Source organism: Athene cunicularia, assembly GCF_003259725.1.
Source record: "Athene cunicularia isolate RWA chromosome 9 unlocalized genomic scaffold, athCun1 chr9_part1, whole genome shotgun sequence".
NCBI lineage: Eukaryota > Metazoa > Chordata > Aves > Strigiformes > Strigidae > Athene > Athene cunicularia.
Window position 1 is genome coordinate 21,961,227 of NW_020799110.1, and position 17,994 is coordinate 21,979,220.

General features: G+C 38.1%; 1 protein-coding gene across 1 annotated transcript in view; it reads right to left on the bottom strand.

Moving 5' to 3' along the window:
• Positions 1–17,994, bottom strand: part of TRIM42 (tripartite motif containing 42) — a gene marked incomplete at its 5' end in the record, with an annotated part of 101,746 nt that overhangs the window by 77,244 nt on the left and 6,508 nt on the right. Inside the window, 1 exon segment of the mRNA XM_026855006.1 lies at positions 15,773–15,826. Coding sequence (XP_026710807.1) covers positions 15,773–15,826 — 54 coding nt within the window.

Sequence of the window (17,994 nt, forward strand, 5' to 3'; positions counted from 1 at the left end):
AATGTGTGTGAAAGCATAGGACTGGTTTCTCAGAAACATCATGAGAGCAGGCAATATCTAAGTTAACCAGGAGCAAATGCCAAATAGGTAGATGCTTCTGCCAGCCATACAATGAATAAAGTGTCTTAAGTATTGATTAAAAGGTTGCAAGTTTGATTCCTGCCTGTCCTGAATAATTTGTACCTAGGAGCAGTTTGGCACATTAACTCAAGAGCTTCTGGACAGAAAGTCTCTTCAGATGTGCAACTCTGACAAAATATCCTTTTTCCCATTAAACAATAGGAATACTAATGCAATTATATTAGTGTATCAGTTTTCAAATACTTATTCTGAATGATTTTGAACAGGAATTTTAAACTCGGTATTATGGTGCCTTTGAGCTAAGAGTAAGGTCTGTCTTACGCAAAGTATCTTGTTGCTGCTGTATCTCAGTGAACTGGTGTTTAACATCAGACAGAAATCCCATTTATGTGGTTGTACATTTATGGCTGCTAACCTCTATGTTTACAGAGCAATATAATCTTCACCTGAGATTTGAACATCTCTTTCAGAACAAAATAAAAGTTTTCTCAGATTAACACAGAGAAACTAAGAACAGCTAAAGTGTTAACAGAGTCTTGTTTCTTGTCTGTACAGTAAATGACTCATTCTTGAGGTTCATAGAACACCTCCTCTCCAGAGAGGAGAGGACAGTTATTGATCTGTTAGCAGAAAAGTTAAAACTAACCACTGGCTATGAGGTTTTAAAATATCCATAAGGCTGAAGGTAAAGATTTGACTATGAATAGAACCGTAAGGAAGATCTGGGTACCCCAAATTAAGATTTTCCCATAGAGGCAAAGTTCCAGGATACAGGATTTTGAGCTGCACTCTCCTTGGCCTAGGTGTCTAATAGTTTAATACCTGATGACAGCATAATAGCTATGCAATATAAGAAAATTTAGACTAAATAAACATATGGTTTCCTTTTATTTTCTATACACCTGTCTCTAAATCTGTGGTAACAGCATTGTCTGTTTGGATTGTATCTTCATTTTCGTCCTAGACTTCGTCAGCTGTTGGTCAGTTTCTGGGATAGCATTTCGCTCCAAACCATGTGTTACATTCAGTTAGTGGTCTGTTGTCCTGTGCCTGGACACATACACATGCCTTAGTGGTACCAATCATAACAGAGTATTCTTCCACTGAGGTGCATAAACAGTGCAAGAGTCAATAACAGAGCTGGTATGGAAAACACACCTTCTGATGATTAATGTTAACCAGAGATTCCTTATTAAGCAGTGGTCAGAAGAAAAGGCTCTCAGTTTTTCATGCCTAGCCTCCCATATCCTCAGAGATAAGGGATATTGGGCCATGCTTTTGGGACCTAGCTCTGATGGTCTAACATTTTTCTCTCAATGCTCTTCTTTCTTGTGTAAGTGAAATGTATTTTTGGAGCATCTTCACTGTTGGTGATTACCTAACAGGAGGTTGCAGTTGATTTTTTTTTTTTTCTTCTAGATAGAGAAGGAGGCAGAGTGAGCACAGGAACTCATTGGTGCTTGTCAGGTTCACGTTAGATTCTTAGGTCCCAAAATATTAGCTCCGTTTCATTCTGGACTTTGCCTTATTTGTTTAGGTACCCTTAAATATCTGTTGACAAAACCAGACGTTATATAGCTAAACAAAGAAAGAGAGCTGTGTGAACAGGATTCAGTTAGAATTAAGGCTTCATAGCATAGGTTAACAGAGTTAGGAACATTTTAAAAATCTTTACTTGCATTCAGGAATGTTGAAGCATTAGTAAAAAAAAATAGTTGCAAGACTACATTCCAGTATAATGTTAATGAAATTCATATTTTTCCTCCTCAGGTGCCTAAAGGTTGACATCTAATCTGCATCCAATATTGAGATGAAAATGGAATTTAGAGTAAACCATTTTCAAAATTAGGTTCTAATTTACATGTCTGGTTCTGATGAACACTGGGCATCCTAACATTGAGCATTCACTGTGCAGTTAAAACTAATCAGAATTGCAGCTTTTGCCTAAAAAAAACTGTTGAGGAACTGCTCTAATTTAGAAGTTAAAGATAATTTGTGTATGGTGAATATTATATACCCATTACTTTTTTTCTCTGAGTGTGGTGATATTAAGTGGAAAATTTGTTTGAAGTCCAATTAAAAAGGTGATTTTTGACATCTGATGATAATGGGGCATGGTAACGAAAATCAATTGCACGTGATTCTAAGTGTTAATTTTCATTACACCTTGTGAAGAATACTCAAATTGCTATTCATTGATCCATAAGGACATGCATTTTCCTAACCTGTGGCCTGTAGTCTCCTCAGGTAGCACTTCTCGGGGAACTCTGAGCTCATGCTTATGCTGATGTACTTTAATTATTATGGTAGGGAAGAGCTTCTAAGTGAAAGCGTTTTATCCAACTCCCTGTTAGTACTTTGTCCAGTTAATGTTAAAAAATATGTTTTCCCAGGGTGACTTATTTGTTTGGTCAAGTACCATTCTGACTTGAAGTTTTTATTTTGTTTTACACCATTTATAACTTAGCTTCAGAGTTTGTTTTGTCTTATTATGGCCCTTGGCTTTAACTCCAAGTTTCACAACATAAATCCTATTTTTATCTCCCCAGTGCACTTTGAGATCTGCATAGTTAAATGGGATGAGAAAATTAATATCAGTGTGAAGTGCTATATTGTCCTTTACATTTTCTTTTTCCTTCAGGAAAACTGTTATCATCATCTTATTCATCCACAGCACCTAGCAGAGTGGATTCTCTGTGCTTGATTATTGACCTGTTGTTCTGCAATGAAATGTCATGCTTACAAGCCAGTGAAAAATTAATTAGTATCTGTGAAGGAAGGAAATAGAGCTATTAAGGAAATAATTTTTAAAGCTCTTAGGAAAGCTGCTTTCTGTAAGTTGAAAAGGAAAAGCCTACCCAAAACCTAAGTGTAATTTCAAGGAATAAGATGTTACAAAATAGGATTTCAAAATACTAAGTCAATGCCTGTAACATCATTATCTAGTAAGAAGCCTAGAGTGTAATGGATTTTCAGGTCACATTCGCACCTGATCACAAGAAGTGCTGAAAACTTGGAACAACTTCTGCTCTAACTCATGGATGCTAGCAATACCATATTTTTGTGAAATATTTAATGGACAAGCAAACTCTGATTGAGATAGGAATTTTTCACTTTGATTCCAAAGTGAAAGCAACAGTTTTTGGATGAAAGAATTTAGCATGTAAATACTCTCTCTCTCCCTCTCTCTCTCTCTCTCTGTATATATATATATATATATATATATAAAAATTAAACTGTGATTTTTAGCTTGAGGGGGAAAAAAAGCAAACATAAGAACTGGATCAGTTCTATCATGACCAAAAGACAGCAAAGTGTAATACTCTTAATCCAAGTCCATTTATCTACAAAGTGGGAAATTTGGCCTCAAGGTCTGTTCAGTTTGAATAAGTGGTTGAAATAAATTTTGTCAGTCATTGCTGTCTGTGCACTGATCTGAATGTTTAATTTCAGGTAGACATCTTTCCATTTGCTTTTTTCCAGGCTTGGTATTTCCATCCATGCAGAACCTCCTCCATGAGGTTTCCTGCTTTGATTAGTTAGTGATCAATATTTTAGAGGAGTTTTCAAAACAAAACAATCCTCCCTAACCCCCTCCTCTCACATATCCATAACCTCTTTTGACATATCCATATCTTTCTTTTCCCTATCACATCTCCACAAATGCTCCACCTCAAATATTGTCTAGATTTGTTGGATTGCTCCAATATCTGTGGCATCTCTTTCATAGAGATTAGTTCTGAAGCAGGTATCATAATGATATGAACAGATCCCCTTCAGTGAATGCTCATTGTTGTATGCCTTGGTATACTATTGTGAAGGAAATTAGATGTTTAAATACAAAGCATCTTATCAGTCCAAAATTTGTACTAAATTAGCAACACGTCATATTGCTGTTATAATTCTCTCTTTCCTTTTTCTTCTCATACATTGTACAATCTTATATTTTCTGCTTGTCTGCTTTCACAGAACTCCAAAATTATTATTTTGGTTTATGGCTGATAAATCTCTGCACATATCCAAGGAATGACATTTTAATTAAATCTACTTTCTTCCTGTGTAATACAATGGGCTGACTTGTTTCATCATTTGGTAATTGTTGCCAAATACCTTGAATTTATTCATCTAGATTTTAGCAGGGGTAGAATATTGTCATGTTTCAATGAAATTCAGGGTTGAAGTGTTAGAAATAGAAGAACAGAGACACATGTGCTAGGCCACATTAACATATGTATTTCAAAAGAGAACATTAACCTTTAAAAATACATACAAAACTACTTTGGTAAAGCAATCTATCTAATTTTGTGGAAGGCTAAAAGATCTTTGTCACTGAAATGAGTAATGAGTTTGAGAACAGTAAGACCTCAGTAGGTACAAATCAATTTAGTTTCCATTTATGAGAATGGTGGTTGTATTTCTACACTAAAGCCAATCTACTAAGTCTTTGTTATTAGATCTATTTTCAAGCCCACCAGTAGCCTCATGACAACAGTGGTGTGAGTGAATAAGCTTTGGAGTGGGGTTTTAACAGGGCTAGGCCACACCTCTGCAGTTTATCTCTAGATTTGGGACCTCAGAACACAAGCAAGACAAAGCAATCCTCCTAGAATTAAGAGGAGAGATGATATATCTCTTTCCTAGATGTATCCTGAATGACTGAGGAAAAGCATAGAATTTCCCTATTCTGCTTCTCTAATTCACAGAATCACAGAATCAACTAGATTGCAAAGTACCTTGAAGATCATCCAGTCCAACCGTTCACCGAGCACTGTCAGTTCCCAACTACACCATGTCCCTAAGCACTAAGTCGACCCAACTCTTAAACACCTCCAGTTATGGGGACTCCATCACCTCCCTGGGCAGCCCATTCCAACACCCAAGAACCCCTTCTGGAAAGAAATGCTTCCTAATATCTAGTCTAAACCTTCCATGGTGCAACTTGAGGCCATTACCTCTTGTCCTGTCGCTTACTACTTGGTTAAAGAGGCTCATCCCCAGCTCTCTGCACCCTCCTTTCAGGTAGCTGTAGAGGGCGATGAGGTCTCCCCTCAGCCTCCTCTTCTCCAGACTAAACACCTCAGTTCCCTCAGCTGCTCCCCGTACAACCTGTGCTCCAGACCCTGCAGCAGCTTAAAGTACAGTAAAAGACAGTAAAAAACCATGTTATGTATTGTTAATGAAGTGCTCAGGTGCACTTCTGGGGAGAAGTGTCAAGTCCCATGACTTCTAAAAACCAAGATGCTAAAGAAATGACAATGACATTGAAAGTGCAAATGAATAAATTCTTTACAATGGGAGTGGTGATACACTGGCACAAGTTGCTGAGAGAAGTTGTTGCTGCCCCCTCCCTGGAGGGGTTCAAGGCCAGGTTGGACGGGGCTTTGAGCAATGTGACCTATTGAAAGATGTCCCTGCTCACAGCAGGGAGGTTGGAACTAGATGATCTTTAAAGGTCCCTTCCAACCCAAACCATTCTATGATTCTATGCGTTAATGGACATCCCCATTTTTAGTAGTTGTGGGAGGAAGAAGAGAATTAAACCACTGAGCTCTTAGACCCTTGCAACAGTGAGAAAGATTTGTTAGGGAAGTTCCAAGTGCATAGAAATTTTTGTTTCTTTTTGCATCATCTCCTTCCTCTGAGTGACCCTGATACTACAAAATTAATTTGATTTTAATTTAAGGACTTAAATTTAGCTTCAAATACATCATAATAGATCATAACTCTCAGTATTACTTTCCTCCTTGAAATTATGGTCATTTTCTTTCTAGAAAGGAATGGCATATTTTAAATTCCAGCATGTGTCACTGAAATAATGTTGCATGGTAGATTACTCCTATATGCATTTAACAAAGTTGTCACATATCACACATCCTGGAAAAGAGACTATAATGGGAAGGTTGCAGATGGTAGCCTATTAAAACACATTCTTTAGCAAGCCTGGCTAGCCAATAAACTGAGCCAAGCAATGTGCTCTCAGATTTTTCTAGTTGAGGTTATTTACCTTCAAAAGTAAAAAGTAATGAGAGAAAGTAGGTTATGCCTGCCTCTTGAAGAGAACGCTGCATACAGTTTTTTTTTAAACTCATATCTGCCCTGGGTAACACGTACAGTCCCTGCGATAAGTGAATTTATAACAAATGGAGCAGTGCATTTCACAGAACAGGTGCAGGTATTGCAACATCTGTTTTCTAGGTACCCTGTGCCCAGCAGAACTCAGTCCAGAGCAGGGAGTATATATTCTATGTAACCTGTAGGCAGGAGTTAGGAGAGGACTGTATGAAGTAGCCTCGAGGAGATATATGTCTATTTGTACCAAGTGTTCATCAGGTTTTATGATAAGAAAAATGGAGGGTGTTTTGTCTATTCCCTTTTTCATGTTAAAGAAACATTGAGCATGTGATTATTTCTGAGATAAGTATAATTAGTCTTCAATTACCATAAAATTGTCATCCATTACCTTTCCAAGTTTCTGGCACCTTCAATATCTCCAATCAATGTCATGCTGACTAATCTCACATTGACAGGAGGTGAGAAAACAGCCCTTGAAAGAAGAATTATTCTTATTTGTTGAGCACGAAGGTTTGCATCTGAAATTTGACTAATGATACAGCTGGCTAAACATTGCTTTTATTGGTTGATGAGATTAATGTTATATGATTTATACTTAGTTTCATCCAGCCCTTTGTGCAAAACTTTTGTAAATTTTTGATCACGTAAGTTGTGGTTAAGGTTGATCATACCCTGAAAATGCTTTTCACTGAAAAACTCTGTTTTCCAGTTGTGTTTCCTTGTAACCAGGAAAGGAAATTGAAATAATGAAAATGTGACTATACCATGCATAAAAGATTTTTTTTTCCCCCCAGGGTATTAAAATAATTTACAAGTAGGTCTGAGGGAAACTTCAAATATATGAGTTGTATGGACTTGCCAGAGGTAAGGTAGCTTTTCCAAATTTTAAAGGCTCAGATTAGCTCTGGTCTTTGTGCAGGTAATGACAAAGAAAGGTGCAGAATCTATTATTCCTCTAATTTTTCGCACTGTAAAGTCTAGTGATTGTTACCCCAATTTCTGCAACTTTGAGATCTTGAATTGTGAGACTTTCTGGTATGTGTGAAAGAAAGAGGGTCATCACCCTGCCCTCCTTCCATGTTGTTATGAGAAGGACACTGTAGCATTGCAGAGGTTGCAGCACCCTGAAGTCATCAGAAAAATTTGTACTGTAGTAGAAGTCCATTTTTCCTGGCCTCGTGGTTTGGGGTTTTGTTTGTTTGTTTGTTTGTTTTTGTTTGGTTTTTTTTTCCTTTTTTCCCAGTTCAGTTCTGTGAAATAAGAAATGAGTAAACTTTCCATTGGTTGAGTAGATGAGCTCAGATTTTTTCATTATTTATATATTTGTCATGTTTATCTTCCAGTAGGTTCCAAGAGGCCTGAGAGAGTTCTGGCCTGAGCAGACAGAAGTGAACTCTGCAATTTCCCATGTTAATAAAATGTTGAATTATTGCATTAACATAATATCAAGTTCAGAAAATCCAGTTGGATAGGCTGATTTATTAGACTGCTCTCAGTGTTATATTAAGTATGTCTCTGAGGATAGCAAGAATAAATACACCTCTACCCTAGCTACACGCATTCAAAATTATGTACCTCCTCCTCTTAAGTATCCCCTGTTTAACATTGGAAAGGTTCTCTCCTGTACCTCTCTTTCAGCAGGCCCTAAAACCTGTGGTGCTCGAGACACAAAAACTCTATAATGTCCTCAAAAGACCATTTTCAAGTGCTACATTAAATATCAGGGATGCCTCTGTTGTCAAATACATTTGCTGATAGGGAACAGGAAGCAATCTGAGTCTGAGAGAGGGCAAACATTTCCAACCTTTGGATATATATTACCTTGGACTTTTTAAATCATTCTCTCAATCTTATTTCCTCACTCAGAAATAACTTTTTTTTTTTTTTTTCACTTTGGGCAAAAAGTTTGGAAGAGACTAAGGGTCAGAAACTGTGGGCAGATTTTCCTGTCTCTCATTGACCATCTAAAGAAATTCCATGTGGAAACATAAAGCAAAAACATATCTGTAGCCAGGCAAAATTCCTGGTGGATTTCTGAATGATATAGAGTAATCTAATCTGGAGATTTCTGTAGCCTCTGTAGTTTCCTGAGGTGCCTAGCACAGTTGTGATTAATTAAGAATAAACTCAGCTGAGGGGGCTTTTTTCTTGTTTTATTTTGTTTTAGCTACTTTTAATGTGTTTCATTTAGACAAGTAGATGTTTATTCGTTTGGCTGAATAAGCTTGTGATGATTTGATTTCTAGTTTTAAAACAAAACTAGGAAATGAACAAGGGGTCACTTGAAGTGAATAATTCACTAGGAAAAATGATGAGAAAAGAGCTCTACCAGAGAAAATCACTGGAATCTTTACCAAATTGCTCCACAGTGTGATGGCGTCATCCACTTCTAACCTCCTATCACAGTGCATCCTGAGGGGTGAGTCAGTTTAGAGAAGTGCAGGAAGTATCGAACTTTCTTCTGTTTGACTCCTAGACAGTGCTCCATGATTTATCCTCCAGATAGATTTCTATTTTAGTTTTCACAAGAATGATAAACATCATTCACTAAAATGAAATTTTAAAAATTTAGCAGGTAGAGCTAACTTGTTTTGCAGAGTTTTTAGAAGAATTATCTAAAGCATTTTTGTGTCCACAAATCCACATCTGAATAAAACTGGGAAAAATTGGGAAGGTATAACTCTCCAAAAGAAAGCTCAAAATGGGAGTGGACAAATTCAAAGAAAAAAAGTTCTTGTGAGTATTAGGATACCAAGAGGTTCTCTGTGCTTAAATCCTGATTAAATCCTTAAGCCATACCTTATGAAGGCATGGAGAATATAATCGTTTCTCTACTCTTCTGTTTGCTGCTGATCACTGTTAGAGACAGTGGATAGCACACTCAGCAGAGCTTTTATCTAACCTGACTATTTTTACATAGATCGTTTTTGAGCTGTAATACAGGTGTCCTGGATTGAGCCCAGAGGATAATTTAGCACCATGCAGCCATTCACTCACACACACACACCCACACACCCACACACACACACACACCCGCCCCAGCACTGGGAAGGAAAAATGAAATAAAAGGCTCAGGAATTGAGATAAGGCCAGGGAAGGATGAGTGACCCATTATGGTTATTGGTAAAAGACAGAGTCATTAGGGGGGAAAAAAAAAAGTCAATTCAAACACTAACAAATCCAACAGTGAACAGAATGGGACAGTAAGAAGCATTACCACATCTTAAAACACTTCCTCCCACCCCTCCCTTCTGCCCAGGCTCAGTTCTGTTCAGGTATCTCTGCCTCCTGCCCAGCAGCACAGGGGCAGGGGATGGGGTGCGGTCAGTTTGTAGCCTCTTTCTCCAAGGGGGGAAGCACCCCTCTGCACTCTTCCCCCTGCTCCACGGGGCTCTCCTCTCACGGGAGACATCCTCCATGAACTTTCTCTGCTGTGACTCCTCCCTGTGGGATGCGTTCTTCTCAAGATGCTCCAGCGTGGGTCACCTCCACGCGTTGCAGCCCTCCCAGTGCCGAACTACAACAGTGGGGGCTGCTGTTTCCCACAGTCCTGGGGGTCCTTCACAGGCTGCAGGAAAATCTCTGCTCCTCTGTTGCCCCCCATGGGTGGCAGGGGCCAGCCCTGCTGTCTCACCATGGGATACAGGGGGGCTCTCTGCTCTGTGCACATTCCCCCTTCCTCCTTCCTTCCACTGATCTCTGTGTTTGCAGAGGTGTCCTTCTCAGAACTCCTCCTCACAGGTCCCAATGCCCTCCCAGGTTCCCCTTCTTAAGTACGATATCGCGGAGGGGCAGCCACCATCACTAATGGGCTTGGCCTTGGCCAGAGGTGGGTCTGACTTGGAGCTGGGGGAGCTTTGAGAAGCTTCTCACAGGGGCCACCACTGTAGCCCCCTCCCCTGCTACCAGAAACCCATCACTCAAACCCAGCACAACAACATAATTTATTCAGTACACCTATTGTAAATTGGGTCCAGAGTGCTTAGAATTCATCACCAAAAGCCACTGCTGCTTTAGTTTAAGAGGAGTTCTTGCAGCATTCAGTTCTGCATTGTTAGTTTGTATTGTCTTATGAGGTTCAAAAATTGCTTTGAAAAATTGGTTTCTGGATGGTTAGGTTTTCTTGTGACCTCCATTTTGACTTCTAACCTTCAGATGAACAGTGTTGGGACAACAAGAGTTAGCCTATTCAGGGCTGTCTGTGCAAATCAGGTATATATTCAGTAACATTAAAATGAAGAAATAATACTTTCTGTGCTGGCTTTCTGATGAAAAGCTGAACATTTCAAAGGGTGAAATTGCTAGCAAATACAATGTCATTTCTGCTCAAAGTGTTTGCTGGAGTAGAAAAAAAAAAATCCCAGGGCAGTAACTGGTGTGTCTAAATGTTTTGGGGAATGCAAGCTTTGAGGGTCTTTTTAAAAAAAAATTTAGACCTTTTCCCCTTCGTCTTGTGAGTCTTGTGAAATATTCTTGCTGCGTTTGAGTTGCAGTAGAATTAATAACTTGATCTTAGATTTACTATGATTTGTTTCCTGCCATGATCTGCTAAAAGTAAGCAATGCAAAAATCTCATAGTAACTAACACATTTATAAATGCAAGGGCACATCCAGGAGATTTTTATTTGCAGTCCAGAATCCCAGAATTTATAGAGTCTGTCTTAGTTACTATTGCGAAGAGGGGAAAAAACCCCAGTGAACTCTATTAAAAAGATTGATGCATGGCTACAAGAGCTCTTGACAATTGAGATTTCTCTCCGAAGTGTTGTTTAACATATGTATGGCAAAAGAAATGCAGGGGAAGGAAGCAAATTTTCTTATGAAATTTTGAAGTACTTTGAATCTAGCAAAATAATGAAATGATTTAAACACAAATTCTGTGTAGCTGAGAAAGCAGAACATTCATGTTTTATAAAGCTAGAATTCATGCCAGGAAACAAAAGCAAAAATATTTCCTAGGTATTTAAGCTATAGGTAGGCTATGTGGCTATGACAGTTGGGTCTGCTTAAACTACTCTGGTCACCTATTCAGTTGAGTTACTGTCTGGGACAAGACATTTCTGTTTTGAGCTTCTAAGCTGATAGGTTACACTTCCTGTGACCTGCATGCTCCAGTAAATGTCATTTAGAAGGCAAAGTCACCTTTCTCTTCCTTAAGCTGACATGTTCCTTACTGGATGAGACTGATTGTTGTTCTGTGGACTCTATCTAATACTGCTTTGTACATTGGAACCAGTTTTATCCTTAAAAAAGCTTTGCAATGTGTAACATATTCACTGCTGATTTAAGTTTTGTATAACACCAACTGCTTAGGTCAAATCAGTCATTTCTGAACACTGTTGTGACATGCTACTACCTGGTAGGTTATTCTTCTTCCTCTTAGATGTTTAAGTCTTTCAGGCAGGTTGTTATTTTATTCTTCTTTTTCTGTCAGCTGGATCTTTGGCTCTTCAGTCTTTTACATAAGTTAACAGTCCTGATAATGTTAGTGAAAGCTTAAAGTCCTCAGTAGTACAACATAGCAAGTTCATGGTTAATTCTTCTGTTCAAATTAATCCTCTCTGTTCTCCAGTTATTTTGTTTATGTCTTTAAGTATCAACAGTTTACCATGAACTTTCAGGTAAAGAGATGCCTAAGCCTGAATTTTGTTCCAGTTACATATCACTTCTGATTCAGTTTTCTATGAAAGGAGCAAGTATCTAAAATCTTTACATTTATTAACATGTGTTTCCCTTATTTTTAAAAATTTTTATTTGCTATTTTTTTTTTTTTTTTTTTTTTTTTTTTTTGAGGTCTACTTATATTTCAAACTCTCCATTATCCAGATAATTTTAATTTAAGCATTTTGGGAGACTAAAAGTTGTGTGTTTGAGGTTATAAGATAGAAAACTGACTTGGTTCAAACCGTTCTGATTATTAGTTCTTTTTTCATTTCTGTTCTCCTAATTATGATTGCAGAACCTCCTAGCTTTTAGGATGCATTTTTCACCTGCACTAAATCACAGCTTCACAGTCCAAACCAGAACAGTTCTAGCAGGCTGTGTTTATGTTTGTTTACGTATTACTGCTCTGCTTTATTTGCTCAAAATGCAGTGACTTAAAATAATACTTATGTGTAGTTATGTATTTCAGAATTTCAATTCGGCTGTCAAGTCACTTTTACACATTGTACAGAGGTGCAATGTGAGTCTTATCACATTGTGAACAGTAGTTATGTTAGAAAACATTGGGTATATTTTCAGCCCGAATTGTCAGTTAAACATTTAGGCCCCCAAAGACCTCCACCTCCTCTTGTGTAAAATAATGTGTTACAGGTAGACCCATGTTCTCCAGAGTTCTATAATGGTCTTGAAAATATTCTTGAAGATGACACTGCAGACTCTTGAATGATTTTGATACTAATTATTTCCTCATGGGTTACACAGCAAGTGGATGGTAAACCATAGTAATACCTTAATAGTTGATGCCAATATATCTCTTGGGTTTGCTGTGCAGGGTGGGTTGATTAGCTGCTTTGTGTAATGCAGTTAGCTAGCTGATCCTCTGACCTATCTTCTACCTGCCAGCTATTTTATGATCCATCCAGAAAGGCAGAGATGCCACTGACTAGCTATCTGTGTTAGACTGATGTTGGTCTTGATTTCATCACTGAACAAAGTGGGTAGCCACCATCACAGAATATTTTCTTTCAAATTGTCCTTATTTGCTTCAGCCCAGCTGTTTGCTTGACTTTGGAGGAGGTAGTTTGACAGCCACTTTTATTTTATAGTGTTGTGTTCAGCAGGGTTGGTTACAGATACTCCAAGAGATAAATGGTGGTGAAATGAAATGATGGTTCATCTAATATTCAATTACATATATGTCTTTCATTTCTTCACCCTGGCCACCTGCCCAGCACAAATAGATGCATATTGTTCCCTAAATGAATTACACTGGTTCTAAACTGCTCCGCAATTTGATACTTACAAGGGTTTTGTGTTTATTTGCTGGCACAGGCTGCTCTAAAGATATTCAACCTTCTGTGTTTTGGCTTCTATTACACTCATTACCTTGAAAAGTAATTATGCAAATATCACACTTGTATTAAATACAGGCAAGTTTTTACTTATTTATAAACATCTTGAAATTTCAATTTCAGGGCATGCAGCTGAAAAATGTCTGCATAGGGTGAGAAATGGTGCTGCCTCCCCACCTATTGCTGCAACTAAGCAGCAAGTAGTAGATAAGCAAAATTGCTCTATTCTTTGCCTTGCCTGCTTATTGAAAGGAGGAGTGCAGTAAATTGGGCTGTAGACATCCAGTCACCATGGGATTTGCCTCTGCTCACAATAGGCAGGCACTGAACTGTATGTGAAGATCTTAACACATCTTTTTCTCCCATGAAAATAGAGGTAACCCTGGAGAAAAAAGCAAAGCGAGCTGAGATAGAGATGTTTGAAGGGTAATTTGTTTGAAAAGAAACATGGGCTTCCAGCAGCCCCACAATAATTAATAAAAATCTTAAAGCTTGCAGGGTTGGACTGATTCTGATCTCTTAGCGATATTGATAAAATGTTGCCCTATTTAAGTAATCCGAGTCACTGTTTACACGAAATGGGAATTGGAGATTTGCTTTGCTGTTGCACAGAACTGTGTACTGCAAATTGCATCTCTCCAGAACTGCTGGGTACAGAAGGCTGCTATTATCAATGGATAGCCAGGGGGTGCAAAGGGTTTTTATACAGTTGATCCAAATTGCAGTCTTATCCATCTACAGAGAAATATACTAAAAGGAATACCAGATGGGTGAGCTTCTGGAGAACTGTAGGTCATCAGCAAAAACTCACATGTCCTTGAAAAAGGCATAAATGTTGCTGTCTGGGGAATGGGTTGAAAAAGACATGAGTATTGAAGGAATAATTGGGCTTTACTATCTGGAGGGCTCAGACATTTAGACTTCTGCAAAAATCTATCAGAAGTTTTAGATTGCAGGTGCTTTTCATGTGTGATGATCAGGCCCCTTTTAAATGTTTCAAAATACATTTCTCAAAATCAGACACTGCTATAATTGTTCAATAGATTTGAAAATGCAGACCTCTTTCGCTTTTAATAGCCTTTACTCCTATCTAGAGACTTTGCTGAAAGAAAAGTATGCTGTCAAGTAAAAGCTGCACAGAGATCCTGGCAAGAACATACGTATTAACTGAAGCATCACTAATAAGTCACTGGCTAGCACAAGACAGAGAACTAGCTGCTCTCAGACTTCAAATTTTGGCTTTGTTGACTGTTTGATTGGACTCTTTTTATTACATTAGCTATCCATAAAGTGGGTAGAATATTACTACCTTGCAGCAACTATGCAAAGCTAAACCAGAGCTTCCGAAATGAAAGATGCAATGGAAAAATGATATATTAATAATAAATATACCTAAGTTTTATTGTTTGCCTTAAGGAAGGTAGCAGGAGGTTCAAGACTTCATGTGCAGTATTCATAATACAAGATTCTCCTTTAATAGATTTGTTCTGTGTTGAAGGTAAGACACAAACATACAAATGGACAGAAGGGGTTTAAAAGAGCTAGTAGTGGCCCTGATCCTGTTTCCATTCCCATGTAAATGCCCTACTTGATTGGACTGGGGCAAAGGGAGTTTGTAAATGTGTTTAAACACATGTATGTGTATATGTAAATACGTATATGTGCAGGCATATATGGAGAGAGGTGTGTGTAAGTACATGTATATGTTTGTGTGAAAATATAGATAGCTTGCTAGATATGAATACCTGGTTGGTATGGCTGAAGTGAAAGAAAGGAACCATGTGAGATCATCCATGCACAGAGGACGTTAGTTATTACTCTTGATTATTTCAATATAGAAACTTGATGTGGATCTAGTAACTCCTGATCAGTGGATCAGAGCTGCTATGACTTCTAATTTTATTTGCAGCTACTTTTAACAAGTTGAAACGCTGCAACTCACGTGACCTTCACAACAGTCAAGTAAACCCAAACATTATTAAGTGTATAAGGAGATCAAATTTTGTCTGTTCTAATTCTTGTACTTGTTCTGCCAGGGCCCTTCTATGTGTGTATGTGTGTTGCACTTAAGCTGAGTGAAGCTGAGACCAGAAGTGTATATGTACAGAGTAACTTATTTTGTGCTTTAAAAATATGCAAAGTGTGATACAGGCTCCTGCAGCTCTTTATGAACTGGTATTGAATGGTCTCATAGGGAATAGTAATCGGACTGTTAACTTACAATGCAAATACATCATTTATTTCCTTTAAGCTGCAGAGGTCCCTCAAGTATAATGGGTTTTATACTATATTCTTATGCATGGCATAGCATTTTCCTTAGGTCTTGGTGCTACATCTGGAAAAAGAAAAGCTAACGTTAGCGCAGTTTTTGGTTGATGATGATGATGATGATGATTATTATTATTATTATTAATTATTAATTTGCCAGAAAGAAATAATAGTCTGAAGAGCTCACCATTAGATCTTTATCTGCTCACTTCAGTGGGAATGGGATATTGCATAAGGAAGCATAGACCTTTTTCAGTTCCTTGAGAAAAAAAAAAAAAATCACTATTTTCATTTCTTTGTCTATCTATTTGGTGTATGCAGAGCACCCTGAATACTCTTCTACTTGCCCACCCATCTTCCATTTTCCCATATTCATCTGAAGTGATTATCTGCAAGTAGAAAACAAGGATGTATTAAAGTAAAGAAGAGGTACATGTGTTTATTATTTTGGGGATAGGATTTAATTAGTGTCTGTTTTCAAAAGAACTTACCACTTACAGATGTATTTTCAAAGCAGTCCAACTGTCATCTGTGTTGAACTTTGGGATGTCTAAGTACTTATTTTGGAGGCAAATTGTCTGGTGGCAAATGTTACAGGGATTAATACAATATATAGCCATTAGGTTCTGGCAGCTGGTCATTTAGGGAAAGAGTTTCAGATATAACCACAGGATTTAGATGCCCACATCCTATTACAAGTAATTTTGCTTTTGGCTTCTAAGGTAATTTTGAAAAATCTCCTTCCAGAGGTTTAATCAACAAGAGTATGACAAAAAGTTAGAAAGCAACAAACCCTTTATTAGAATTATCACTGTTTCTGTGGTTGACAATCTCAAGAGACAGATTAAGGGCCACAAAGTGTATTGGCATTTGTGGCAGCCTGCGCAGGCTGCTGCTGTCATTAAGGGGTGGGGGAGCACATCTTCCAAGAGTAATAGTACTGGCATCAACTAGAGTAATGATTGCAGAATTCCAGCATTTTCCCTTTCTGTTTTTCTAACTGCATCCTTAGTGTTTCTCATTCCTCCTCCTATGGCAGAGGCAGCCAAATCCTTTATCTCGAGGGCAACAAATTTTTGCCTACTTTGTTGAAAGTCCCCAGGGAGCACTGAATTTCATCCTTTGAGGAGTCCTTGTCACTTGCCTTATGACATAGTTTTGCATGGTTTGCCAAGGCTGTTTAATACAGCAGTTTGGTTGACAAGGCTGCCTTTGGTTTCTTCCACTCATCCAGGATCTTCCACCACCTCAACACGTACTCAAAAATATCCCTTACCCAGGACAGTGCAGTGTAATTCCTTCAACTGACTTTTAAATTAGGATCCAGTTGCCAAAATCACGAATATCTTTTGCCAGTTTAGGTGTTCAAGGGTAACCTGGCTTCTTCCTAGCTGCTGCTCAAGAAGTGCATTTTACAAGTCTGGTGTCATCTGTCAGCCCTGTGCAGATGTGTTAGATACCTTCAGGCACTTCCTGAGGCATTAAGAGCCTATATTGAATCAACTGTATTGAACTCCTCTTGGGCAAAGAGATCACGCCATCGGTAGCAGCTTCTGTGATCATGGAACAAGGATATGGTGGTTCTTCCATGGTGCTTCTTCCATGGTGCTTCACACACTGACAAAGGGCTGACACTGAGGAAGTTGTGATTCAGCTGTAAGCCAGCAATCATGTTACTGGGCTAAGAGAGAAGTTCTATCACTCCTAAAAGCACAGAGACTATATGAGGGCTTCATACAGACTTGGGAAATCTGCTTGTAATACTAGTTAAACAATGTAGTTGAATAACCTCTTCTGTTGGACTTGATATTTTGGGGTATCAGTGGCATGGCATCAGCTTTAGTTCAAAGAATAAAATATTAGCTGCTGTCTAATGAAACTTTCTGTGACCTTCTACCTCTTCATAGCTTGGTGCCTGGGCTCCTGTGACGTGTCGTAGCCATCACAGTTACATTCCCTCACAAACTTAGTAACTGTTACATATGAAGAATGATATTTCTCTGACTAAATCCCCAATTTAAAATCAAATACTACATTTTCTTTTGAAAAAATTTCTTCCAGACTTTCTGTGTAGTGTAACTGGTAAAGTAAAATAGTCTGATATTATGCAAAAGGTACAGTGGTAGTTATTTTTTTGAAAGAAGATTTATAAAAGTCTGTCATACATGCTGTCTCATTTTCATTTGCTATGAAACTCTTTACTTCTGTAAATTACAGCAGATGTTAACTGAGTTTGTGTTTCTGTGGAATATTGATATGACTGTACTGTGTGCAGAAAGAACAATTTTCAGAAGAAAAATCAATATCACATTCCAACGTGTTAGGTTTTAAAAAAAGAAACTACTGTGCTCAGTGTTTTAAGTATAGGAAGTATAGCAGTCCAGGAAGGTGTTGTTTGTCATTAAAACTCATGAAGTGTGAGGGATGTCTGAATACTGTTTCAGAGTTAAGGCTCTTACTCTCTAATGTGATAAGGGACAAGAGGCCTGGAAAGGGACAACGCTTGGTGCAACTAATACAGAAAAAGGCTGTGAAATGTGGTTGGAACCAGCAGCTA